The 27511-nt window shown below is 33.5% G+C and overlaps 7 protein-coding genes across 9 annotated transcripts; 2 read left to right on the top strand and 5 right to left on the bottom strand.

The window, feature by feature from the left end:
• Positions 1–29: 29 nt before the first annotated feature.
• Positions 30–1676, bottom strand: LOC106653546 (alpha-ketoglutarate-dependent dioxygenase alkB homolog 4). Its single transcript, XM_014373032.2, has 5 exons — positions 1375–1676; positions 1144–1269; positions 970–1062; positions 492–889; positions 30–269 (listed from the first exon to the last, which is right to left on the bottom strand). Exons 1-5 carry the CDS (start codon positions 1474–1476, stop codon positions 113–115), a joined length of 876 nt encoding a protein of 291 aa, XP_014228518.1. The 5' UTR covers positions 1477–1676; the 3' UTR covers positions 30–112.
• Positions 1677–2435: 759 nt separating this feature from the next.
• Positions 2436–9407, top strand: LOC106653286 (uncharacterized protein DDB_G0283357-like). The gene is made up of 7 exons (XM_023457830.1): positions 2436–2572; positions 2645–2685; positions 2835–3034; positions 3106–3532; positions 3605–3953; positions 4138–9161; positions 9229–9407. The coding sequence occupies exons 1-7, from the start codon at positions 2476–2478 to the stop codon at positions 9385–9387; spliced, it is 6297 nt and encodes a 2098-aa protein (XP_023313598.1). The 5' UTR covers positions 2436–2475; the 3' UTR covers positions 9388–9407.
• Positions 9408–9450: 43 nt separating this feature from the next.
• Positions 9451–15742, bottom strand: LOC106653417 (nuclear pore complex protein Nup154). Its single transcript, XM_014372843.2, has 23 exons — positions 15432–15742; positions 15006–15296; positions 14819–14915; positions 14583–14746; positions 14354–14499; positions 13780–14296; positions 13447–13700; positions 13206–13379; positions 13024–13132; positions 12588–12912; positions 12127–12417; positions 11966–12062; positions 11824–11901; positions 11543–11739; positions 11372–11468; positions 11063–11298; positions 10833–10980; positions 10649–10747; positions 10445–10565; positions 10236–10343; positions 10044–10164; positions 9837–9959; positions 9451–9753 (listed from the first exon to the last, which is right to left on the bottom strand). The coding sequence occupies exons 2-23, from the start codon at positions 15262–15264 to the stop codon at positions 9627–9629; spliced, it is 3888 nt and encodes a 1295-aa protein (XP_014228329.1). The 5' UTR covers positions 15265–15296; positions 15432–15742; the 3' UTR covers positions 9451–9626.
• Positions 15743–16446: 704 nt separating this feature from the next.
• Positions 16447–18271, top strand: LOC106653469 (protein lifeguard 4-like). 2 transcript variants are annotated; one of them, XM_014372921.2, is made up of 6 exons: positions 16447–16629; positions 16864–17032; positions 17104–17212; positions 17302–17407; positions 17489–17640; positions 17714–18271. In XM_014372921.2, exons 2-6 carry the CDS (start codon positions 16888–16890, stop codon positions 17961–17963), a joined length of 762 nt encoding a protein of 253 aa, XP_014228407.1. In that variant the 5' UTR covers positions 16447–16629; positions 16864–16887; the 3' UTR covers positions 17964–18271. The 2 variants fall into 2 exon arrangements, with proteins under 2 accessions (XP_014228407.1, XP_014228405.1); XM_014372919.2 differs by having other exon boundaries at positions 16449–16629; positions 16881–17032; positions 17714–18270.
• Positions 18272–18838: 567 nt separating this feature from the next.
• On the bottom strand, positions 18839–20632 carry LOC106653414 (60S ribosomal protein L26-like). Of its 2 annotated transcripts, none has more exons than XM_014372841.2 (4): positions 20313–20632; positions 19761–19940; positions 19296–19436; positions 18839–19026 (listed from the first exon to the last, which is right to left on the bottom strand). In XM_014372841.2, exons 2-4 carry the CDS (start codon positions 19926–19928, stop codon positions 18892–18894), a joined length of 444 nt encoding a protein of 147 aa, XP_014228327.1. In that variant the 5' UTR covers positions 19929–19940; positions 20313–20632; the 3' UTR covers positions 18839–18891. The 2 variants fall into 2 exon arrangements, with proteins under 2 accessions (XP_014228327.1, XP_014228326.1); XM_014372840.2 differs by having other exon boundaries at positions 20264–20626.
• Positions 20633–21194: 562 nt separating this feature from the next.
• On the bottom strand, positions 21195–22271 carry LOC106653479 (ATP synthase subunit e, mitochondrial). Its single transcript, XM_014372933.2, has 3 exons — positions 22127–22271; positions 21501–21657; positions 21195–21356 (listed from the first exon to the last, which is right to left on the bottom strand). Exons 1-3 carry the CDS (start codon positions 22178–22180, stop codon positions 21322–21324), a joined length of 246 nt encoding a protein of 81 aa, XP_014228419.1. The 5' UTR covers positions 22181–22271; the 3' UTR covers positions 21195–21321.
• Positions 22272–22724: 453 nt separating this feature from the next.
• Positions 22725–25561, bottom strand: LOC106653497 (tubulin alpha-1 chain). The gene is made up of 4 exons (XM_014372952.2): positions 25392–25561; positions 24167–24389; positions 23254–24083; positions 22725–23173 (listed from the first exon to the last, which is right to left on the bottom strand). Exons 1-4 carry the CDS (start codon positions 25392–25394, stop codon positions 22877–22879), a joined length of 1353 nt encoding a protein of 450 aa, XP_014228438.1. The 5' UTR covers positions 25395–25561; the 3' UTR covers positions 22725–22876.
• Positions 25562–27511: the final 1950 nt, after the last annotated feature.

Here is a 27511-nt window from a genome sequence, read left to right as displayed (position 1 = left end):
TGATATTAAAATTTATTATAATCCTTTTTTTATATACATAAAAATATAATTTAACAACAAATAGCACAGCTAAGTGTATATATACATGTTTACATGAAAAGAAGTTAGAATTTCACCAAAATTTTAAGGCTCTGTTCAAAATTTCTGCAGCTTCAGCGTCACAGACACCATTTTCTTTTGGAAGATATGGTGATGTAAATTCTCGATAAGCTAAACAAACCCTGCGAGAACTAACATCCTCTCTTAATACTGCATGTTCCCATTTGTACCTAAAAACATAGCTTAGGTAAATTCTATACGCAAAGATAGTAGCATAGATAAAAGCATGAATAAATGCTGTATGTTTTTTGTCAAATATTATGTTTTATGCTTCCTAAATTTCTCCTTATGATACCAATTATAATTGTTTAATAAATTTTAAGAAAAGTGCAATAAAAATATCTTGTTTTTCTTTAGAAACAAATTGAGTAGCATGTAAATAAATTAATTACCTTGCAGCTCCTGTCAGAATCATTAAAGATCCTGCTGGCATTGGTAATCTAACGACAATGTCCTCTTCAGGCAATTTATATTCATCTAATTTTTCTACACACTTCAGATTATATCGATCATCAGATTTTCTGTAAGGCGTCATTGTTAATACAGAATTTCCCAATACATTGACTGTGACAATACGCTCTCCCCAAATCCAACAATCATCTATATGTGGATCTATTGAAGAACCTCTTTTTGGATCATATTCTAGACTGCACTGTTCGATTGTTTGAAACCCTTTCAATTCTGAAACTTTATTTAATTTCTCCTGAACGAATCGTGTTGTTTCTGGAAAGCCTTTGAAATGTCCTGGACGCAAACGTTTCTTTTTGAAATTTGTTTTAGGACCAAAATTCTAAAAATATTATGAGTAAACAATCAAAATACTGATAGAAATAATCTTATATAATTTGAAATCAATTACTCAAAACTTACCTGTTTTCTTCTTCCGCTTTGTGATAGATCCCATGGTAAAGAGTCTAACTCTTTTATCAAATTTTTTCTTTCGGTTTCATCTAGGAAATCTAACTGTAGAATAAAAAAGTTCAATAGAATAAAACAAGATAAACAATAAAAACAATAATAAAAAAATATTGAAACATATTTTACCTTAATGATTGTACCAGGAAATTCAATTGGAATACCAGAATGATTAGGATGCTGCTTGTATAAATTGATATCCCATCCTGGCCAAGCTTTGTTACACTCTGGACAATAAACATAACTAAGATATCTCTAAAAAAAAGAAAAATAAAGTATTAATAATACTTCTTCTTGATATTATTTTGAAACGCAAACAGATGAATTACATGAGCTGTCAAAAAAAATGTTCATTCTAACCTGCAAGTCGGCAGCTAAGTCTGGTTTTGAAATTGAAAATTCGTGTTCACAAATTAGACAGGTTCGAATTCCTTTGCAACCGCAAGGTCGTTCGGTTTCCATTTTTTCAAAATTAATTTTAACTAACTTGGAATAACAAAACTCCTATAAACAACAGGTTCTTTCAAAACCAATGCCTATAGAGTAAACATGCGCGCTACTACATGTGGCCGGCTTACGTACGGCTACAGTACAGGTTCTATATGCAATTTAATGCAACCATGTAACACAATCTTAAGCAATACGTGTTGTTTTTTAACACAATTATCACAACCCCACGGCTAGATAGAATTATGAATAATATTTTACGAGACTTCTTCACTTCTTTGTACAAAAGAATATTATATATTTATATTATTGTTCAAATAAATGTTTTATTTTAACGCAAAAATGTAAGAAATTATAAAGCGTTGCTATTATTTTAGCAAAAATTAGCCTCAGAATTTTGAATAATTTTCCAATTTATTGAAATTCGTTTAATTTATTGTAAATTTATAAATTAAACATAAATCATAATCTAATTTGAATTAATTTCTAATAATTTATACTAGCTGAAGCAGTCGAACCGGAAATGACGGATTTGATCATTCTTCCCCGACAGTCAGGCATGCATTTTCATACGTCATACTCTCATATTCATTATTTGTCTCTGACTTTGATAAAAAAATTTGTAATTGTTTCAGAAATCACATTTTAATATTCATTATTTCAAAATTTTACAAAAATCATTGTATAATAAAAAATATATTAAATATATCTGAGTAATTAATTAATACATTAGTAAGATCGCATTCTCATTTCATTCAAGCAAGCACGTTTGTATGGGAAATCAAAAACTTGTACAATACATTTTTTTCCAAATGTAACGAAAATTGATCTTTTTCATTAAAAAAAATTGTTTTTCAAGCAATAGTGGGCAGCTCGTGTTTTAGTAATAAATCTTAATAGCTGCATTAAGTTTGTTATAGTAGCACACGATTTTAATAAAGCAAAGCGTAATAAAGTAAGTCGAAATCAGTATCTAAGCGACACTTTTTGAACAACTTTCGTCGTTATTGAAGTATGAATTCGCGTATTTTGTTATATTGTTTGATTTTTATTGCACTCAACTATTCTAGGGCACAGAATGCAAACCAGGACCTTGAAGGTGATCAAGAAGGTACGTTGTATATTAGTTTTTCAGTAATATTTCGAGATAAGCTCAAGTTTAAAAGATAATCATTTATTTTAGATTCACCAAATTATGATGATTTTCTACCCAGTAAAGGATGGGTAAATACATATTAATATTTTTTAAAGAATTCTGATGCGATAAAATTATATTTAATATCACGTGTATCCTGCTATTATAAAATAAATATTTAATTATTAACCATTAAAGAGCGCATTTAATCGAAAACCAAATATCTCGATTTTTACAGCATAAAATTGCCATAATCCCTTTGCACCGCAAGCATTTGAAAAGGTTACCACCACAACTCAGAGATGTGATCAGTAAAGATGAAAAGTATAAGCATTATTTCAATGAAATGCCCAAAAATAAAACGGCAAAAACAAAAAAGAATGGAAAACCATCATATAAAGTTAATTCTATTAAAAGACCATTGGCTGGATACAAAAAGTAAACGATGAAACTTTGTTTTACATACTGAATCATTTTATGAAGCTAAATTAATTTAAAATATTTTTCAGGAAAAAAAAGACCCGGCCAGGATTTTTAATTTTGGGATTAAATAATTCTGATTGGACTGATGTCACACACGACTATCGCAAGAAAAAAAATAATCAAATAACTACCATAAACGACAGTAATAAAAAAGTCGTGAATAACGAAAGCAGCTCCCAACAATTACCTAGTCACGACGGTGGAGTTACATCCGAGCTATCTCAAACAGAACGAGTTAATTCGCAAACTGATTTGAATAATGGAAAAAAATTGAACCCAATTTCCGATAATAAAATCAAAACTGATTTTGCAAATTCGGAAAATGTGAGGAGGTGGAATGAGAATCAGAATAATTCTCGAACAGTCAGCAACAAAAATGGTTTTCGTACAGAAAAAAAATCTTACTATCACAGTAATCATACCAAAAGCAAAACTTTCGGATCTCAAGATAAAGTTAATATCCATCTATTCGTCAATGTAAAAATCTATAAATCAATTCAAACTGTTGAAATGTTTTATTTTTAGCTCCATTCGGGCAACAAAGGTACCAGTTATAAGGAAACGCACATTGCTGAAGAGAAACGTCAAAATAGTGATTACACTCAAAATTCCAAACATTTACCACAAAAAGAAGTGGGTTCTAGGGAAATAAATGAAAACAAAAAAGATCATTTACAAAACCGTCCATCTCTTCGACAAGCTCAAAATCAAGGATATGATAAAGAATTTGTAGTTCACACAAAATCGAGTAGTAAAAAAAGAATAGATAAAGATCGGAATGAACCGAAAGATCTGGAAAGTAAGAAAACATCCAACGACGAGGGAAATAGTCAAGATTCTACTTACGAAAAAAAGGAAAGATATTTTCAGTCAGGTAAAATAATACTTGTATTTCTCTCAGTAATCGAGAAATTATAACGAGAATACTTACAATAGTTTTAAAACATGTATTCTGTATCAGATTTATTCATACAATGAAAATTAATTGATTTTTCTAAATATTTAAATAGTAATAGTCAACAACCTTCAAGTAAAATAAAACAATTTTTTTTTAATAGGTGCTGACAACCAAAGTGAACGAAAAAATAATATCGATGAAGGTTCAAAAACTTTGAATTATGACGATGATCGAAAAGAAATTGTCTCAGAAAATTCGAATCAGGAAATTGATACAAAAGAGAAAAGTCAATTGCAAAATATTCCTGAAGAAGGAAATAACGCTGGAATACGACAAAGTTCAACATATACTGATAATTCTTATAATAACAGAGATTCTTCAATGCATGAATCAAGAAACAACAAAGAACAAGATAATAATTCAGAAAGCAGTAATCATAAGTCCCTAGTAGATTCTATGAACCAAAATGATGTCGAACATCTCAACGAAAAAAATCACGACTCCGAGCAATCAAACACTGCAGATTCTCGTACAGATCTGAAACCAACTATTGAAGAAGTTCCACCACATGAGGTTGACAATTTTCCAACTCAACCACAGAATGATCTGATAAACGAAAACGTTACCGGTGAACTAAATCAGGAATTAGAAAATAAGAACGTTGCTGCCGAAACACAAAATCTAGATGGTGAATCAAGTCACGATTTAGAAAATGACAATAGAGCAACAGCTGAGCAATACCAAAGTCTGGAAAATGAAAAAAATTCGGCTGAAATTCAGGTTGGCCATGAAAATGGGAAACTAGCCGGTGAATACAATCAATATGGCTCAGGAAATGAAAACTTGGCCGCTGAATTACAAGAGCAGGGACATAAAAATGATATCGATGAATCAAACCACCACTTAGAAAATGAAAATACAGTGGTTGAACAACAACAAGGTCTGGAAAATGAAAAAAGTGCAGCTGAAACACGAAATAACTTGATTAATAATTTGGAATCTGAATCACCCAATGAGTCAGAAAATAAACGTGAAAGTATACCGCCAGTCCTCGACATAGAAAATGAAATTCCTTCAACTGAAACACAAAATGGATTAGAAAAAGGAAACGTTGCTTCTGAATCACAGGATAGTCTTAAAAATAAAAATTTGGGAGTTGAGACACAAAAAAGCCAAGAAAGTGATAACCTGGTCGCTGAATCACAAGGATTGGGAGATGCAAATTATGTTGGTGAATCAAACCACGATTTAGAACATGGAAATGAAAAATTTGAACCACCCAATGATATGGAAAAAGAAAAAAATTCGTCTGAAACAGAAAATGGCTTCGAAAATGCAAACGAATTACTCGATGAGTCGGGAAGGAAAAATTTAGAAAACGATCAACACCCTGACCTAGAAAATGAGAATTTGACTGCTGAATCGAAACATGAATTAGAAAATAAAAATCTTGCCAGTGAAGCAAACCACGATTTAGAAAATAAAGAAGTTGAGCCACTCCATGATCTAGAAAATGAAAAAAATTCAGCTGAAACTCAAAATGAACTTGATAATACAAACGTTTCTGGCGAATCCAATCATGATTTAGAAAATGGTAACGTTGCTACCGAAACACAGCATGACTTCGAAAATAATAATGTGGCAGGTGAGTCACAAGATAATTTGGGAAATGATAATCTTGTTGGTGAATCGAATCACAACTTAGAAAATGAAAAAGGAGTGGACGAAACACAAACCGGTCTAGCAGATGAATTACACAAAGAGTTAGAAAATAAAAATTTAGAAAATGAAGCACAACAGGAGCTAGAAAATGAAAACCTTCCGACCGAAACACAAAATAGCCAGGAAAATGAACATACCGAAGCTGAACCACGAGATGAGTTAGAAAATGGTAAAGATGCGTCTGAAACACACGGTAGCCTTGGAAATGGAAACGTTGTAGATGAATTACCCAATGAGTTGGAAAATAAAAATTTAGAAAATGAACCACATCAGGAACTAGAAAATGAAAACCTTCCGACTGAAACACAAAATAGCCAGGAAAATGACCATACCGAAGCTGAACCACGAGATGAGTTAGAAAATGGTAAAGATGCGTCTGAAACACACGGTAGCCTTGGAAATGGAAACGTTGTAGATGAATTACCCAATGAGTTGGAAAATAAAAATTTAGAAAATGAACCACATCAGGAACTAGAAAATGAAAACCTTCCGACTGAAACACAAAATAGCCAGGAAAATGAACATACCGAAGCTGAACCACGAGATGAGTTAGAAAATGGTAAAGATGCGTCTGAAACACACGGTAGCCTTGAAAATGGAAACTTTGTAGTCAACAGACAGGATAGCCAGAAAAACGAAAATGCCGCAGATAAATTACACAATGAGTTAGAAAATATAAATGAAAATGAACCACACCAGGAACTAGAAAACGAAAACATAGAAGGTGAACCACGAAATGAGCTGGAAAATGATCCAGGAGCGGTTGAAACACACGATGGTCTTGAAAATGAAAACGTTGCAGCAAACCCACATGATGACCAGAAAAACGAAAATGCCGCAGATGAATTACACAATGAGTTAGAAAATATAAATGAAAGTGAATCGCGTCATGACCTAGGAAATGATAACCAGCCAAGTGAAACACGATATGGCCTTGAAAATGGGAACGTTGGATCCTATCCTCAGGGTGGCCTCGAAAATGAAAATTCAGACGCTGAATCACACAATGAGTTAGAAAATATGACTGAAAGTAAACCGCGCCATGACTCAGAAAATAAAAACCTTCCCACTGAAATACAAGATGGCCTGGAAAATGGAAACGCGGCAGACAAAACACAGCATAGTCTTGGACATGAAAATTTAGAAGCAGAGACACAAAAAAATTTGGAAAATGAAAATTTGGCTGCTGACATGATGGGAAATGAAAATTTTGTGGATGAATCACTTAATGGGTTGGGAAATGAAAACCTCATTGGTGACTCAAACCATGATGCAGAACATGAAGTTGAATCACTCCAAGATCTGGAAAATGAAAAAAGTGAATTGAACCGTGACTTAGGGAATGAAGATAGGGCAACTGAAACACGAAATGATCTTGAAAATGAAAATTTTGCAGGTGAATCACAGAATGAGTTGGGCAATACAAATTTGGAAAATGAACCACACCTTGACTTAGAAAATAAAATCCTCCCTACAGAATCACTTGATAACCGAGGAAATGGAATCTTAGTGTCTGAGCCACAAGCTGAGTTAGAAAATGAAAATAGAGCAGCCGAACCACGACATGATTGGGAAAATGGAAACCGGTCAGAGACAGATAAGTTTGAAAGTAACAATGAACCAATACATCGTCTGGAAAATAACAATAATGTGGCTGAACCACAACAAGGCGTAGAACATGAAAACCTTGCAGGCAAATCTCAAAATGAACAGGAAAATGAGAACGCCGTTATTGAACAACTAGATAAGCTAGAAAATGAAAACATCACAACTGCACCGCAAGAAGACTTAGAAAATAGAAATCTTGAATCTCACATTGACCTGCAAAATGGAAAAGTTTCCACTGAACCACTAGACCATCTGGAAAATGATAATGTTGCGAATGAATCACTTAATGACCTAGGAAATAAAAATCTTGTGCCAGAACAATTAGACGGACAAGCAAGTGACTACACTATAGCTGAATCGCAAAATCAACCGCAAAATGAACTGGGAAATGAGAATATCGTAGCTGAACCACAAGACGTCCTGGATAATGAAAACCTCGAAGTTCATCCACAAAATGGATTGGGATATGAAAATGTGCCAGATGAATCACACGATAACTTAGAAAATGGAAATGTTCCTGCAGAACAAGTAAATCCAGATAATGGACATATTGCAGTTGAACAGGAACAAAATCTGGAAAATGAAAATGGGAATGCTCAAGTTAATCCTGAATACAAAGACGTTAATTCTCCAGAGGGAAAGTTCCGTGACGCGCTAATTGATCACTCAAATCAGAATGTCGATCGACTGCCAGTTAATCAAGATTATCCATTCACAGATTTAGGATCGGAAAATCTAGATAAAAATACTGAAATAGAGAGTAAATTTGATAGACCATACTTGGATAACTCAAATGAAAATCTTGAGCAAACCCATGGTGATAATGAATATTCACAGTCAGATACTAATCAATTGATCGGTTCTGATAAACCTAATTATCTCGAAGGTAATTCTGAAGGATCTGTAAGTGATTTAAACAAATATTACGATGAATACCCATCTGTAAAAACAAATACCTTAGAGTCAGAAAATAAAGGGAAATTGGTTCCAGATGTAAACGATTTAAATGATTATAATGATTTAAATCATAATGTTGATAAGCATGAATCAATCGAAGATACTCTCATTCCGAGTGGACACGATAATTTAAATCCATCAGAAGTGGAGAAAATTTCTGATAAACTTGTTGATTTGGATTCTGATACGATGAATAAGCAAATTAATGTTGAAACACAACCACAAGATTTTTCAAATGAAAATATTACAAATGAGGGGGAAAATATCCAAGATAAAATAGAAGACTCGCTATATAAACCGGAAAATAATCTTCCTATCCAGCAAGAAAATAATAATAATCAAAAACAACTAATAGATTCCGAAGGAAACCCCAAATATAAATATAATATTGATAATAACCGTCCATTTGAGGAATTGCAATCAGAAAATGATCTATTAGATTCCAAGAATCAAAAAGAAATTATTTTGCCCAACGAAGAAAATGAAAATGAAAAAAATGAGTCTGAAAATCCAGGTTCAATTGTTGATAATAATTCTCCAAGAGCTTCAGAAAAATCACACATTGAAACAATGCCGGACCTAGAGCGACAAGAAATTATCAATTCACATCCAAACGGACCTTATAAATTAATTATTGATAATTCAGCAGTTCCCAGTAAAAGCGAACAATCCACAACGGTTCTTCAAAATTGCACCAACCCAGTACCTATTGAATTGCAGCCTTCAATAATAACTGCTAAAATAAACATAACAAAGAACGTGTTAGATACCGTTAAAAATTCATCGGGATCTATTATTATAAATCCAATTGTTATGATTGCACCTATCCCAGTCAATATAAAAATCACCTCTTGTGGGGCAAATGGGGATAAATCAAAATGCACCGTCCATTCCAAGGTAATATACTCTGCACATAATACTCGACTCAGAATAAAAAAACTAATCGAACATGTTTTTTTTTTAGATTTCTAATAATGTTGTTACCAGTAAAACGGTAGAACCACAGTTACCCTCTTTGTCACCATGTCAACTTCAAAGTCTTAAAAATTTACTATCAAAATTACCTCCATGTTCAGAAGAAGATGATAGAAAAAGGCCCAATGAAACGAAATCTATGAACTGATTGGTGACATATTTTTTGTTCTGTTTAAATATGGATGTAGAATAGCTCAAGTGAAAAAATGACTTTACAATAATAATAATTTATTTGAGGAAACTTGTAGTTTCTAAAACATTAAATTCAATTATTTTTTTCTATCCAATAGTACTGATTGAAGTTCAAGTACATGTTGTTTACAACAAAACAATTGTCATTGAATTTTACATAATTTTTTCATTTTCGACAACATGATTGTTTATAATTTACAATCGATTCAAGACGCTTTGTATTGAACGCAATTTTGTAATTAACTCGCCACCATTAGGTTTACTGAATAAAGTAGTTAAACATTTTGAAATCACATCTTGACATCTGGTGATGATTTTCCGTCTAAAAATAAAAGACGAATTTTATGTAAATAAAATTTTTCGTTGTGATATAAATGTTTATATTTTTATCGTATTCTTATTTACCTTATAAAAGCATTCGTGATATTCGAGTTTGTGATGAAATAATTTACAAGATTAGCTGCCGATTCAATTAGATGGAATTCATTTCCTTCATTAAGCCAAGTTCTGTTGTTACCACCGATCATTCTATTAAAAAATTAATAAAAATCAATATATCTATTTTACAAGAATGGATGCGACTATAAATATAATTAGAAAACAAATTAATACCTATCATAATGATCAAGCAATTCTTCTATTGGTATGTTGAGTTGTAAGAAACAAGTGATAATATGATCATTAGATATCTTCAAACGACATGCTCGAATTTCCAATTCTTTCAGAAGAAAATCTGCAATATTTAATTTTATTAGTTTAGATTTGAACTATGAAATTCCTTTGCTTTGAAAGTAATATACGTACCAACTGGAAAACAATGAGGAGTAACACGATATTCCTGTCCAAGTAATTTAATTTTACTAGTAATAATAGCTAGTTTATCATCTGCAGATGTTGGAGCATTTTTCAGTTCTAAACAAAATCCAAAAATTGAAACATCAAAAAATCAAATAAAAAGTATAAAATATTATATCATATTATATCATATTTTTAAAATCGTCGGACATAATTACCTGTTTCAATAATGTTTTTCCAAATTCCTTGAATTAACATGACGTCTTGGTGTCCAGAACAATGAATTATTGCTAACTTACATTCCCATAATTGTAATGGTTCGGCAAATTCTTCGTAGAGCTAACGAATTTTTTATAATTAAATTTTAGCATTATTCAACAAAACGATTATAAAATGAACCGAAACAAAACTGTTTAAATTACCTGTGTTAGATCAAGTAATCCAGAATTTAATCTTGCTTTAGCGTCCCGCACTTCCATCGCATCAAACAAAGCTTGTTGATTGCAAATCGTGTCTAAAACCTGAGAAAAAATTTTTTAACCATTGAGAATTGAATTTAAATATTATTTATCTTTACGAAAATAATAGATTTAGAAATAGTCTTACTTGCTGTTGAATGCGAGCGACTTCAACTTTATCCTCTAATTCTCTTAAGAAAACGCCAAGATGAGGAGCGTAGCCTGCTTGATCGCTTCGCATACATACAACTGCTCGTGCCAAGTATTCAACTCGTTGAGGCAAAGATGCTTCAAGTCTAATTAAGATATAGGATGAATTATAAATAATATGAAAAAAAAATTTATAATTTATAATTTATAAGTTGATACTTGACATACCCATTTTTGGTAGCAAGCGCGTAGAGTATCTTCGCGGCAGCTGCATGATTCTTATTACGCTCATAAAACTGCCATAATAGTTCTGGTGCATTCGCACGAATAAGGTAAGTTTCAAGTGAAGGAGCTGCTAATGCAACTAGTTCTCCGTTCATATTTTTGTCTATCATCCAAGAATACACAGACGTGTGTAATATTTCACATTTAGAACTTAATGCTTCTTCAACAATTTCATGCATCTGTAATTAAGTGACATTGAAGATTATAAATAAATTATAAATAAAAATAAAATGAAATGCTTGAAATAATAACCGTCTCTTTAGCAGAAGTAACCACCGCGATGGAATTGGAAATGCCTTGATTGTACAGGTAATCCAACATGGCTGTGAATTCTTTGTAAATTTCTAATCTGATAAAAATAAAATTTTAATTAATCAAAATTTCAATTAGACTATTGGGCTTACTTCGTTTAATTTTAATTACCTTTTCATATAAGAGAAACTTCCCTCTTGATCTTCTATGGGTTCGTTATTTTTGTAATAATGAAGAGCCGCATTATTGGGATCAACTTTATCTGCACAGCAAAGACAAAGTTCTAAGACACCTCTATAAAAATGACAAGCTACAAATTGCTGGCACACAGCACCTATGTTCAATCTTGGAGCAACTTCTTTACAAAGCTGTAATAAAATTTGATGTTTTTAGAAATAATTATAATTTTATAGAATCACTTCAAATTATCAATACTGTAAGTGATTACTGACCTTCAAAGCTGATTGAAGAAAAGATTCTTTTTCCTCAGGATTTGTGCAATTTTTAGCTTTTAAAATTATTTCATTTGCCTGCAAAATATAAAAAGTTATTGACTGAAAAAAGTAAATATTTATTGGAAAAAAGATTACTTACTTTTGAGCAAACTGCATCTTCACTACGATAAAGATTTGGACAAATTTCACGCAATTTTGCACTGACTGAATCGACAGATGCATTGTCACCAAGATAACTGAAATTTGTAATAAAAAAATATTAGTTTTTAAAAATAGTTACACGATAAACCTACTGCTTACCTATCGATAAGATGAATAATAAGTAGAGATGAAATTTCATGACCAATTAAAATAAGATCGCGGAATGTTGCAGTCATAAATTGGCTCACTTGATCTTTGGATAAACAACTAACAATATTATGTAATTGATTTTCACACAGTATTTTCCACAAACCAAGAATTTCACAGGCATGGGTGATAAAAATTTTTAATGCATCCAAAGAATTTCTTTCTTCTACAATTGGCTCTTGATATTGACTTGCTATCGTTGTATTGTCAAAACCATCATTGACATTTCTCATTCCACCATGTCTAGAATACAATAATAGTTAAGTAATTTTCTGCAGATTAATATAAATTAGTAATATAAATTAGGGATATAAATTAGTTTGTAGTCTTTAATAGTTAATTGTTTTTTGAAAAACTTTGAAATAAATCACGTTACAATTTTTACAAAATTGAAAAAACATGTTTATACTCACGATTTCGATATATGTGTATTCTTATTTAAGAATGATCTGAGTGCTTGTAAGTGACCGAGTATCCAACCAACTTGAGTAGAGTTCACTGTGCTAAATATTTGAGTTTTACCAGCTTGATTAGAATCTTGTTTTATGCATCTTAAATTCCAAATAGGACGCAAAATGCGACCAATGTAGAGGTAAAGGCCGCCATGTTTTGCTGAAAATTGTTGAAGTCCTGTTGCCTCTCCACCACCGTTTTGTGGATTTTGAGGTGTACGCATCATTTGCGATCGATTATCAAAGTACGGAAGACGAGGTGTTGATGTTCTTATATCATTTGTCACTGTTCAAAAGAAACATATAATGTAAAATTAATTCTCAAAGCTAAATGCGTTTCGAGCAAACTGTTTTTGAGTTTTTATCATTCTAAAATCTTTTCAAATTGAAAACTTACACAAGTTAACTGTAATATTAGAAAACGGTGATTGAAGCTCAGGTGTTTGACCATTAAATAATCGTTGGGAACCATACAAAAAAAAGGCCCTAGTTGCCCATTCAGCCAGCTATTAATAAATTATTTTTAATTACAAAACCAACATAAAATGAAAATTTACCAAAAAATTAATTTTAATTTACCTGAGCATTCTGAGAGCTCTCCAAAGTGGCAAGAATCAGACATGTAGCACACGCTTGTTCAGGTGATTGAGTTTGAAAGTAAGCTTTCACAGCTTCAGTATCAGGTCCTCTTTGCTCCAACAGCAATTGTCTGAGGATATCAACTGGTCTAACTTGAATAAGTACAATGGCACCCTAAAATATATTGAACATAATGAAATAATTTGTAATCACTTATTAAGTGTATTCATCTTAAACTTACTTGAGCAGTCAAGAAGATGAATTTACGTGGGGGTTCCATGTGTTGACGTACTAAAAGTGGTGGGTCCCCTTGGCTGGCTATTTGTTTTTCAATTTGAATAGCTGATTCACCAGGTATTTCAGCCAAAGCCCATACAGGACTATCAAGAGGAAGAATGCTCTGTGTCTCAGCAAGGCAATTTGAAAATGGATAAGCATCATTACTCAAACACCAAGCACTTTCAGTATCACCCCCACATGTGAGAATTAATGTTCCTATAATATAATACAAAGTATTAATAAAACAAATAAATTACTTTCTAGTTTGTAGAAATATTGCGGTAAGAACATTCACCTTTTCTATAATGGGCCATTTGTACTTTGCGTGGTCTCATTACTGGTGCATTGGCAGCATATCCAGGAGGTAAACGTACATGTATCAGCTGTAAGCATTGTGGTCTGCCCATAGGATTAGTTGATGATGTACAGCTAAAATAAAATCTTGTACCTGTGGCAGCTACGGCTACCAAATTTAAATGCAAAGACTCTGATTCATTAATAGCAGATATGCTAACAAGGGGCCTAAAATTGTTACTGTCCAATGTTTTGACTACATGTACAGAATTTTGAACCAATGTGGCTTGAGACATTGATGTTATTTTTGATGCACCGCCACTGTCAATATCCCAAACTGTAATTGTACCTTTATCACCTAAGGTGTAAAGTATGCTACGAGAATCATCTACTGATATTTGTACAATAGCCTCTTCATCGGACAATGCAACAGATACAAATGATGGAACTAAAAATGAAAATGGGCCTTCAGAGTGGTTGATTTTTTTGCAGCGCTTGCCAAACCAGCTGCTTTCTGCCTGAAAGAGGAATTCACTTTGTAAAACTTAATACATTCAATTTTTTAAATTACGTACTTGATAATAGATCTCATATAGAGAGCCATTTCTTCCTCCCAAAAATATTCTCCCACTATTAGTATTTGCAATTGTTGTAATAGCTATGCCATCAGTTGTGACAGTAAAAATAGGTTCAGGAACCAACTGCATTTCTCCTTGTGAACCTTTGAAAGAAAAGTGCATGATTTTTATAAAATTGCTACTTATATCATTGATGATAAAATTTAATATTATTCATGGAAAATACCATCTTCATTATCAGTTAGAGTAACTCCAAGAACAGTTATTTCCACAGTTGTAGTTAACACAAGTAAATATTTTACATAACTTTGAAAAATACCAGGTTTAGGTTTCACCAGACCTACACTGATGATTGTTTCATTTAATCCATCAAAGTATGCAACATCGGATCTGTAATTTGAAAATATAATTATAGTATGTACAAAATTAATTACTTATTCAAAATAGATTAAAGTTTCTTACTCATTTTCATATGACCACACATAAATATCACTATCAATAGTTAACCATGCTTTTGAAATGTCAGTAAATAAACCCATCATACAATGACATTGCATATCTAAAATAATTGATTCATAGTAAAAATTAATAGAAAAGAATATTATTCAAATAAACCTAAGGTTTTTAAATAAACTTATTTAAAACATACGTCCAAAATGTTCCATAACTTCTGATGGTAAGGGTATTTTACTGTGCATTCGCATTTGATTGATATTAGTTAAACTCATTGATGTTCCATTTAGATTTGGATAGTCATATACATCTAAACCACTAACAGTTGGATTCCCTTGTACATTATATCTCATGAGATTGATCAATGAAGGAAAATTACTATCGGCAACAATATGTTTGTCTACCATTTTTCCTGCCATTTCCAAGGCATCTAGATGGATTTTCATTGGCTCCATTTTGGCAGAAATTGAAATACTGTAACAATATTCTAGAAAAATTCAAGACATTTTACCTTATTTTTCATTCAATAAAAATTCCATCACATGACAAAATTGAAGAGCAAGTTTTTATTGAAATACAGAAAAAAATGCAATAATCAAAACAGGAATTGGTTTTTACTCACAAAATTTCAAACGAGTCTTAATACTTTTCTCAAAAAAAGTAGTAAAAATATCAACTGAACATTTAAATTCTCATTAAATACAAATCGTCGTTAGACACCAACCAACATAAAGGTTAGTTGCAGTAAAAAGAGTTCACAAGATAGTATATGATGAAAAACCACAAAACTAATTGTACAAAATACACATAATCACAACTAAAAGTACAATTATTAGCAAAAATTTGAATAAGCGCACTGTTTCATAAGAAAGTTGCAATATTGTTTTGAACACTGTGCACAACGTTTACGCCGGTAGAACCACCGACATCTTTTTGTCAGCCGGAAGATTTCGCGCCTTTCAGCGTTCACTGAAATGTTATGTTATTGGTGCCAGTAATTCAATTGATCTCGCTTTATAATAACTTTTGTATTTGCCATTATCATAAAATTTATAATTAAACATTTTTTTATGGGAAAATAGAAAATCGTACTTTATTGATAAAGTGATTTTAAAATTCTTACAGCCCAGTGAAACGGTTTTTGTTGAACAGTTATAGTATTATCCCGTTCCCTTATTTTAAATTTGTGATAAAAATGAATTTTTGAAATAACTATTGATATCAACTTTTTCATCTAGATGTTTAATATTATAAAAGCAATTGAATATAATTTTTGAGGCGTTACTATTTGTTTTATAAACATTTGTTCGTAACAAATTTAAAAAAAACTCTTCATCGTGACACATTGATTTTGACTCTTTCGATAGTTATCATACTATTAATTTTGACGTTTAGGTGAAGGGAGGGGACCAAAATTCCTTCAATAGTCGACCTTTATCATACTGATAATTCAAGTCGTATTTCCGTAAAGTAATATCGTAAAATCGTAATTAGGCGGCTCAAGTAAGTACGAGTTTGCGCAATTGATTCTACCGTTGCCATTTAGAATATTATCCTTTGCGCTCATTTGTACTGCACGATATGATATCAAAATGTACGCACAGACCAGGTATACCTATATCTATGTATAGTATAGTTCGGAGAACGGCTACTGCTGTATTTACTGAGTGGCATCGTCGTGCGCCTTGCAGCTGTGTTCTCAGTTTTCACAGAAGTATATAACAGATAGGTACTCCCCAAAATGACGTGCTGAAAGTTTTATTGATAAAAAAAAATAATACGTCAGGTGATCAGTTGCTCTGAAGCAATTAAATTTAAAGGTAATTACGTTGTGAGCTGTTAAATTAATTTTGGAAGCGCGTTATTGCAATTATAATGCAATGTTCATGGAAAGAATTATTTGACATTTGGTGAAGAGAATAACCACAACGTTTTGCAACCCACAAACAATAACAAAAAACATTGATTCAAGAGTTCCATATTGCTCATGATTCATAAACCATTATTTTCGAAATTTATTAAACTTTTGGATTAATAATCAATATTTTATGTAGTTTATTTTGTTTTGAAGATTCAAGATGATGAACCACGAACAAATGGCAAGTCCACTGTTATTCTCAGACGATGATATTGAGACAGGAGGAAAAGAAGGACAAGAAAATATCGAAAATGATTTTGCATATAGAAACAATGTTCAAAATGCATCAGTTAAAATTCGCATGGGCAAGCAAATTGAATTTTACTATTTCCCTAATTATGAGTTTAGAAAATTAATATTTTTTCTCATTTTATAGCTTTTATTCGGAAAGTTTACAGTCTCCTCAGTGTTCAACTTCTCATGACTGTGATCATTGGCAGCATTTTTTGCATGGTATCACCTGTGAAACTCTATGTTTCTCAAAAGTAATAATTTATGTTATGACATAAATTAATTAAAGAGAAATGCTGACTTCAATTCCTATTACATTCTCAACTAAATTTTTTTCTTTTAGTGTCTGGCCAGTTATGGTATCATTCTTTTTAACATTTGGAATTTTAATAGCCTTGCATTTCAAGAGGAAAGAGCACCCAACTAATTTAATTCTATTGGCTTGCTTTGTATGTACTTAATCACATATATTTTTTATACAGTTTCATTATTCATTTTAGTTTTTATATTTAAATAATCTTGAATTTAAGACTATGGTGCAAGCCTTCACAATTGGCATAGTTGTGAGCTTATATGATGTTGTGTTGGTGATTGAAGCTCTGTTTATAACTCTGGCAGTAGTGATTGCTTTGACAGCATTTACATTTCAAACTAAAAGAGATTTTTCTTCAATGGGAGCTGCGTAAGTTTTATATTTATAAATATATTTTTATCAGCAAAAGATATTTCATAATAATAAATATATTTCTTATTAGATTATTCTCTCTATTATGTGTACTCATAATTGGAGGAATCCTTCAGATATTCATTCAGAGCAGTGCAATGGAGCTTTTAATTTGCGTTGGTGGTGCTCTACTCTTCTCATTGTTTATTATTTTTGATACCCAGCTTATAATGAAAACATTATCACCAGAGGAGTACATTCTAGCTACTATCAACATCTACATGGATATTCTTAACTTGTTTTTATACATTCTACGGATCTTAGAGATGGCTCGAAAGTAATTGCGCAATATTATTATTATTGACAAAAGGTGCTTTTCAAATTTGCAATTGAATTTTTTCAAATATCAATTTTCCCAAGTTAAAATATTTACTGATACCCACATTTTCCTTTGAAAACATGAAATTTTCAAATTATGACAAAAAGAGGGCTAATATTAAAAAGAAACTGTTTTTTAATAGAATTACTTTTAGGATTTAGTTCTTATGTATTTATGAAAAAGTATTTCGAAATATTTGGTCCTGAATTAATCTGAGTTAAAAATTTGTTTTGTAAATTAGTACAAAATTATTCGTCAAAGTAATTTGTTTAAAAATTTATAAATATCTAATTACGTTTATGTACAATTTTGTAATATTAGAAAATTTCAGAATTTAATATAGTTATTAAAACTAAATTAACCATTATTGACAATTACAGATGTATATTTATAAATCTTTGAGTGTGATTTTACTAAAATAAGAAAAAGTAAAGTTAAAGTATTGACTATTTTGTTATGGGACAATGTACGTTTCAAATATCTATTGTACATTCCAAAATAATAATTTAATAAATAAATCACTTAATTAATTCTTCATAACTGTTTAATGAAATTGTAAGCTTTATTAGTGAACTTCCAGCAAACTTAATGTGTGTTTCCAAAATATCAACCAACATTCGATTTTGCAAATTATTTAGTGTTTTCTTTTTGCATATCTGTTAATGCCATTTACATCAAACAAAATGATACACAGCGCATCTTTTTAGGCAATTATATATTTTTAATTTCTTAAATTATAATACTAGATTTTTAAAATTTTTTAATTTTCATTTGTATTTAAAAGTAGAGTATTAAATTGGCTTTTTTAACTTTAAGTTAAAATAAAAAACGCCGTACTTTATTCACAACTATAATTTTATTCAATTAATCGTAATAACATATTCAAGAGATTAAGACTCCATTGGGGTAGCAGCATCATCTTTGTATTTGCCCTTATCCTTACCCAAAGCAGCAAGTCGACCTTTGCTTCTTCTTTCTAAGATAGCTTTACGATCTTTATCAATCTTCAACTTTACAATAACAACCTGCAATAAGAAATTAGCTTTTTAAAACATGTACATATTATTAAAGACTCAAAAAAGTGATGATTTATCATTAAAATCAGTGCCAATTACTCTGCAGTTTTCAAACTTTATAATATAAGCTAGTCATATAACTAGAACACCTAGTTACTGATTTACTTATAATACTCAGTAAGATCCTATGTGAATGGTTTGGATCATCATTTTGTTTCAAAAGAAATATTCCTACCATGAGAAATTAATGTACAATAAAAATTTTAATTTTTTCTTACCTTTGATGGGTCAATGCCAACTTGAACAGAGGAGCCATTGCTCTTTTCTCTCTGAATGCGTTCAATATAGATCACAAATTTTTTGCGATATACTTGGATAACTTTTCCAACTTGTTGTCCTTTGTAATGACCACGAACGACCTATAATCAAAAATAAAAATACTTATCAATAACTGATGATTATTAAAAGAAATTGTAATTAATCTTTGACATAAATATCAGTGCCATTTTTTCTGCATCAATTGAGAATATGATTGAACCCAACACTGTTAAAGAGAAAACCTCAAAAACAATGTCATTGAACAATTTATTACACAATTTATGTGAATGGTTTGGATCATCATTTTAAAGTAATGTCATTTATAAGTTCTTTACTACTTTATGATATGTATATTATGATATATTACATAAAATTTTTTGCATCAACAGTGGTATTAATTTAAATCATGTACCTTGTTATCTTACCATTACTTCATCATCCTTGCGAATTGGGATGCTTCGAACATTGTATTTGGTTCTCAGTTCCTTTGAGAGAGGAGCTGACATAAGCCGCCTTCTGATGTGTGAAGGGGCTGTAAAGTGCGCCTTCCTGCTTTTCCTTCTTGATGAACTCACCAACTTATTCAACTTCATGATGTCTGTTCACTAAACACGAAAACAAATTTTTTTTACATTTTTATGCGTATTAAAACATACGGTAATTTGTTAAATTTTTACTCTACTTGCATTTATGCAAATGTTACATGTGATTACTTCATAACCATTCAAATCAGATGAAAGTCACATGTGATAGTTTAATTACAAACCTTGTCTTACAACAGTATTTTTTATAGATTCATAAAATAACTACGTCAACTGTTGACAAGAACATAAAATTTGAATAGAGAAAAATAAGCCACATATAAATATTGGCAATTATTATAAAAATTAATATACTAAAAGCATTGATTTTTGTTAAAAGTAATTACCTGTGAGGACAGCCTTTTCGAAAAACGCTTAAGACACGAAGAGACTAACCTAAATTTTGTTCATGCCACTCGAACCAAATTCCATTCCACGCCACCGGCGGCCACGGACCACGGTGCACGCGCTCAGCGCGGGCCGCGGTGCAAATCAGCATTGCATTGCAATCCGGTATCTGATCCGATCATTGGAGTTCCAACTTGCATTAAGCATTGCAGTTCAATGATATCAGCCAATTAGATCGATTCCGATGCAAATAAGTAAAACATGTATAATAATGGTATTTTTGTGTAAGAGTTCCCTAAATTGTTGAATTAATGAGTGAACAATTTGTTAAACGCATAAAAAAACTTCTAATTATGAAAAAATGTTTGCTATTCTCTTTCTAATTGCACTAGTATTAAAATAATTTGAATCATTAATTTTTGATTTCAAAATATTAAAAAAGAATACAAGAAAAACAATACTCTTGAATTATATTCAATTATTCCCTTTTCCTCAAATGATTTTTTTAATTTATACATGTTATCCAAAAACTCAAATATTTTGTAATTCATCAGGAATTTTAATGAGGAATTGTAAAGAAATTAAAAAAAATTATTAAAATGGTACCACAATAAATGTTTTCTTTAAAGTTCATTCAAGAAGGATAATATAGAGACCTTTACCACAAATTCAAGTGAGCTAATACAAATAAACTAATCAATGTTAAGATAAAACTGTATCATAAAATAAAAATTTTAAAAATTAATTAAAGACATTATACAATACAACTTCATGAAGTTTAGAAATAAATTAGACTATAAAAATTGACTATAAAAACAATTGCAATTATAATTACTCAGTTAAAATAATATAATTTAAGTTCCCAAAAATTTGATAGAGTAGAATAGTTGAAATTAGGTAAAATTCAATGGATGTAAAAAAAATGTTCACTTTTTAGTGTAATCACTGCTTTTTATTTATAATTTTTCATCTTACTTCAAGATTGAACTTAACAAAAATTAGCATTTTAAAACAAATCATTTCAAAGATACTATTGATTACTGAAGAGTTTCACAATTTACTTGGCCATTTGTTCTAGAGCTTTCAATTCAGCTGGAAAAAAAATTACATATAAATATTTCAAATCACTGATTTCAATAAAATTAAAAAATAGTTTTAGTTCATAAAACACATTGTGAAATGGTTTAAAACCATTAAAATGAGGTCTTGAAAGTTATGAATGAATTTCGTAATTACCATCAGCAGCAATTTTCTTTTCTGCAGCAAGTCTAGCTTCACGAGCTGGTCTCTCTCTTTCTTCTATCTCTCGTCGAGCAGTTTCTCTTTTGCTAAGTCTATTTTGATGGAATGCTCCGTATGCTACTCCCAAAGCAAGAAAGCTCCAGCGACCAAACTGTATTTGAAAAAGGATTTAGTTTCAGTATTAGAAGATAAATAAATAATCAAAGAGGTATCATATTTAGTTTTAAGTAAATGATACCAGTCATTTCTATTCGGAATTATATATTCTTAAGGGAAAGCAATAAAAATGTATCATCTAAACAATAAGTGATCTTTAACGTCATTTGAAGGTTACAATTTAAACTACAGTATTTATATACTGAAGTGTATGACTTCTTAACGGTAGACGAAAACTTCGAGCATGAAATTATTGCCGCATTTTCTTTTCTTTTTTCACAATTCCATCTCTGGTTATCATTGTAAACAATAATATTTATTTTCACATGATAACTCAAGTTTTACAAATTATGTAACTTCTGCGAGCAAATTCAATTCTCGGAGTCACCTGATTGATCTCAAATGAAAGCGTAAGGAAATCATCGGTCTCAGTGATAATGTTGATTTAATACACTGTAATGTACCTTGATAAGGGGTGAAACCCGGACGGGTCTTGGATTAAGCTCTGCAGCCGACATTTTTGCTATTATTCACTTCTCACTTTACTATGAGACGAGCAACAACGACTGACTGGAGTACAGTTTTCACGATTCGCGTTCACGCGCACGAAAGAACAGACGACGCAAGACCATTAAATTTACCAAGCATTAACCGTAGGTAATGCGACGTCACATCCGACGTTTTTTTTCGCCAGCGATAGCAAGTACATGGTTGATAAATTAGGCTCTAGTCCATTTATTTTATTGGATTTTAGATCAATTTTTCCTAGAAATTTAAACCTGCGACTTACCAATGTATTAATCATAATTTTATACTTGTACTTTAGCGGCAACAAAACACGAGTAAGTGCATGAAACGATAACTTGATCGAATTCAAATGCGAATAGTAATCTTTTCAACTACTGTTGAACGACAATTTTTTTACAAATAATCTTTCAATTTACTGTTGTACGATAATTTTTTTAAAAATCAAGTCTAAATGAGATGATTATGAAGTGTTATAAAATTAGTAATTGATTTTTTCACATATGTAGAGGTAAGGGATAATAATGATTCAAAAGGTATGATATGCTCGGAAAAATCTATTTATTAAACTTGAAACAAATTTAAAAAATACAGAATGTCTCGAGTGTAAATGAAGTAAAAAATTTCCTTGCAAAAATTGTGATCAAATAAATTTTTAATATGCGCTTTTGAAACCAAAGCGATCATGTTTAATACTCTTCGGCACCTTCGCCTTCGCCCTCGGTGGAGTCCATGCCTACTTCTTCGTAGTCTTTCTCCAGAGCAGCCAAATCCTCACGAGCCTCGGAGAATTCACCTTCCTCCATACCTTCACCGACATACCAGTGAACGAAAGCTCTCTTGGCATACATCAAGTCAAACTTGTGATCAAGCCGGGCCCAAGCTTCAGCAATGGCTGTTGTGTTAGACAACATGCAAACAGCGCGTTGAACCTTAGCAAGGTCACCGCCAGGAACGACAGTTGGTGGTTGGTAGTTGATACCGACCTGTAAATTAAATAAATTCATTATTAAACACTGCAATATTCACTAACTATTAATTAGCGATTACAAAGTTATGTACAAACCTTGAAACCAGTTGGGCACCAATCGACAAACTGGATGGTTCTCTTGGTCTTGATGGTGGCAATGGCTGCGTTGACGTCCTTTGGTACGACGTCTCCTCTGTACAACATACAGCAGGCCATGTACTTGCCACGGCGTGGGTCACATTTGACCATCTGGTTGGCGGGTTCAAAGCAGGCGTTGGTGATTTCAGCAACCGAGAGTTGCTCGTGGTAGGCTTTCTCGGCAGAGATAACTGGAGCATAAGTGACCAGTGGGAAGTGGATTCTGGGGTAGGGCACCAAGTTGGTTTGGAACTCGGTCAGATCGACGTTGAGAGCACCATCAAAACGGAGCGAAGCCGTGATGGATGAAACAATCTGACCAATCAGACGATTCAGATTGGTATAAGTTGGGCGCTCGATATCCAAATTACGACGGCAAATGTCGTAGATCGCTTCATTGTCGACCATGAAGGCGCAATCGGAATGTTCCAGGGTAGTGTGCGTGGTGAGGATCGAGTTGTATGGCTCAACAACTGCAGTTGAGACTTGTGGAGCTGGGTAGATGGCGAATTCCAACTTGGACTTCTTGCCATAGTCAACTGACAGCCTCTCCATCAACAAGGATGTGAAACCTGAGCCAGTACCTCCACCAAAGGAATGGAAAATCAAGAAACCTTGAAGACCTGTGCATTGATCAGCCAATTTGCGGATTCTGTCAAGCACCAAGTCGACGATTTCCTTGCCAATGGTGTAGTGGCCACGGGCGTAGTTGTTGGCGGCATCTTCCTTGCCAGTGATCAACTGTTCGGGATGGAACAGCTGACGGTATGTACCAGTACGTACCTCATCTAAATAGATAAAAGTGTAATTAGTAAATAATTATACTTGAATTGGGAATGAAAAAGTTTGAATGAAAAAGCTTGTGACATACCAACAACAGTGGGCTCCAAATCAATGAAGACTGCTCTGGGCACATGTTTGCCAGCACCAGTTTCACTGAAGAAGGTGTTAAAGCTGTCATCGCCACCTCCAATGGTTTTGTCTGATGGCATCTGCCCATCAGGCTGAATGCCATGCTCCAAGCAGTAAAGCTCCCAGCAGGCATTACCAATCTGAACTCCAGCCTGTCCAACGTGGATTGAGATACACTCACGCTGAAATTCAGAGTAAAAAGATTAGTCATTCGTTTGAATCGAAAAAAATTTTGCAGTAGGCGAAAAGCTAGGAAAAATTTCGCGAAAAATTTTAACGAATAAGTCGAAAGAAATTCAGAGATAGGAGAGCTTCTTATTACTCATAAAGAATGCGGGCTACGAGTTTTGAATTGCTCTGGTAGAACCGTTAAATCGCTGTCTGACGCTGCGAAAGCATAAATAAGCACATGAAGTATCGCGCGCAACCCATTGCAAGTAACATCCGGAGGCTCGGCGGTCGGCTCTCTCTTTCTGTCTCTCCCGCCCCTTCCAACGGATCGAGCTCCAACAGGCACATCTTGTACGCGCGCGGAGAGAACGCCGCGAAAAAGGAGCGGTCTCTCCCATAGAAGGAAATTGCTGGCAAGTTCTTCTCGGCGGTTGCCACGCCGTGTATACAGCTGCCATACAAATACGATGCGTAACGTACGAATACATGCGAATCGGACGATACGCTCTACTAAAACAGCTGCCCTCTCCTTGACTTCCCCTGCTCCCCGTGAAGCGATGAGCCGACCTCGCGGAATACCCGATAATTTCTTACTTTATTATAGACGTGGGCGAGCCTTGAGCGTTGCGAGTTTTAGCACGACCGAGTATGCGAATCTAAACTTTAATGATCGTGCCATTGAAAGCCGACCGGGGGCATTAAAGAATCGATGAAAAAAAAGCAGAGGCGCGTAAATTATTCAACGGTATCGCGGAATTCCAAGTCCCAAGGGCTGAGTCACCGTTGGGGCGTCGCCGGCCGGCGACCGTTATAGTTCATTCGCGCAAAATGGCCGAGCGCTCGGCGAGAAACGCGAGTCTTCTTCCCTTATTTCGGGCCGTCGCGAAAGTCTATTCGACGACCGTTATTTTCGCATCGAAACGGCAGCAAGCGAATTGGATTCAAAGATAAAGCGAAATATGTCGGCGAGTGAAAAATAGAAGTAAGGAAAAATCGTAAAATCAAAAACTTACCATTTTGGTTTGGGTGGTAGAGGTTAAGCGTCAGAAAGAGCAAAAAAGTCAAATAATCGACGAGCGATGTATGAAGATTTGATGATAGCGGCGAGAGTCGTTTGTCGCTGGAAGCTGGCAATGATACTTCCTTGGACGAACTAGCGCAACTGTGACGCGCGCGGCCCTAGCTTCGGCGTTTTATACTGGCGGCTTGGCTGCGAGCGGTTGGTCGACGGTGACGTGCTGGCTAACTTCTCATTGGCTGGAGCGACGCGCCTGGAACAGCAATCAAAGCTGTATGTGTGTGGTGTTTGTGTGTGTGTGTGTGTCTATGCGCGAGTTTACGTGTCTATATTTTGCGTGTCTGTTCGCTATATGAGAATTGCCGTGTGTGTTCGCAAAACTGCTGCTGCTGCTGTATCAAAGTTCGTGTTGCCGCTTGGCCGCTTGCCGACTGCGAGTTTTGCGACCGCAATGCGCACTGGAGCTGCGTGAATGTGTCTCGATATTATAGCCGATAGCTGTGTATCTATGCACATTATAACATTCGACACGAACGAACTTGGCTTCGTATTTTAAACAAACAACGATCTCCATGCTTTCAATTGAATCCATCGTTTTATCGATCGAAATGAAGACCGATGAATTTTATCGTTGAATTCGACGTACCTACTATGGCCTGCGCTCGTAGGCGCAATCATGGCGTTTTTCATTGACCCTTTTCGTTGAGAAATAATCAAAGCACGCCCAGAAAGAAAGAGAAAATAAAACTACATTCGAAAATCGACGTTAAATACTGTATAGTAAGCGAGTTGCTGCATTTCATTCACGGAGACAGAGAGAGAATTTGGAAAACGAGTTTCTCTGCGGCCAGACAACGACAGGCGAAGCGTTCTACTTTTGATTCCTTGAGGCTCGACGTCTGCAGTGCGCGGCCTGTGTGTACGTGTCCATAAAAGGACACTATAAGTCGCCCACTACATTTTTTTTTAAATACGGACTTGGATTACGTGTACAACAACATCCGCTCGATTTTGCTCGAGGATGACAGCAGGACTTTTTTTCTCAACTTCGTTCGAGCCTCGAGCAAGTGTGCAGGCGACAGAAAATAAGTAGATGCAAACGCCAAAAATTAGCACTCGATCTACAGGGATATAGAAAAATATTAAGGAGTGGCAAAATATTTTTAATAGACTGCGGCACGCGGCCCGATGTGCTCCCATACGATACACGTGTATGAGTCATCGCGTAGAATTATTGATCCTTTTAAATATGTGTATACACGGTGCGACGCGTTGCAGGGTATTACCTTGTAAATCGTTTTATTTGGCTCGCTTGGCTTCATGACAATTTCGACAATTGTTTTAAATCGCTCGTCGATCGCAAAAAAACCTTTCGATACAAAATATCAACTCGTCGAAAGTCGAGCAGAGCTACATCGTACTCGCTGGCGAGTCGAGATTTTCTCTCGGTGAAAATTGTACAAGACTCGACTCGATGATTTTTCATTAAGACCGATACTCTAGTTAGCCTTGCCCTAGACATAGACGCATTCGAATTGAGTATGACAGGTACTATTGCACTTGTATCATTGACTCTAGCTCGTTGTGTAAGTACAGGTATCATTGTACACGTTCGGTGTCCGTGTCGCGATTCGCGTAGTTATATTTTATTATTTTACGCGTATATGCCGGTCGCAAAAATTCGCTAGAAACGTTTATTCGAGTATCGATCGTTGTCGATGATTTTGCCCTGTGATTAAAAAAAGATTCAACTACGCGCTAATAATTGTAGTAGCCGTGAGCCGATAGTGAATTTTACTTTTGGATCTCGAGTTTACGCCCACGTAGAGTCCAGACATTCGAAAGTCTCTTGTGGCAGCACAAGTTGTTTATTTTGTTTCATCTTAAAGCCGTCACTCTTATTTACCTTTAAATACGAATATGGAGTTACTTATGTTTCATCAATAGATGCGAAAGAATAAGAGACTTCTTCCAAAGCCTCGGAAATTTGACAATTCTTTTGCAAATACTCTATGTAAAATAAATACGGCGAACCGGAAATAGTCTAAATTATGATTTTAGTATTAAATTGTCTGATTTCAGTATTTTATCCCACAAGTGATCATATTATTAATT

Source organism: Trichogramma pretiosum, unplaced genomic scaffold, assembly GCF_000599845.2.
Source record: "Trichogramma pretiosum strain Unisexual culture from Peru unplaced genomic scaffold, Tpre_2.0 scaffold93, whole genome shotgun sequence".
Lineage (NCBI taxonomy): Eukaryota > Metazoa > Arthropoda > Insecta > Hymenoptera > Trichogrammatidae > Trichogramma > Trichogramma pretiosum.
The sequence above is the reverse complement of the archived record's forward strand: the minus strand, read 5'-3'. Positions and strand labels throughout refer to the sequence as shown.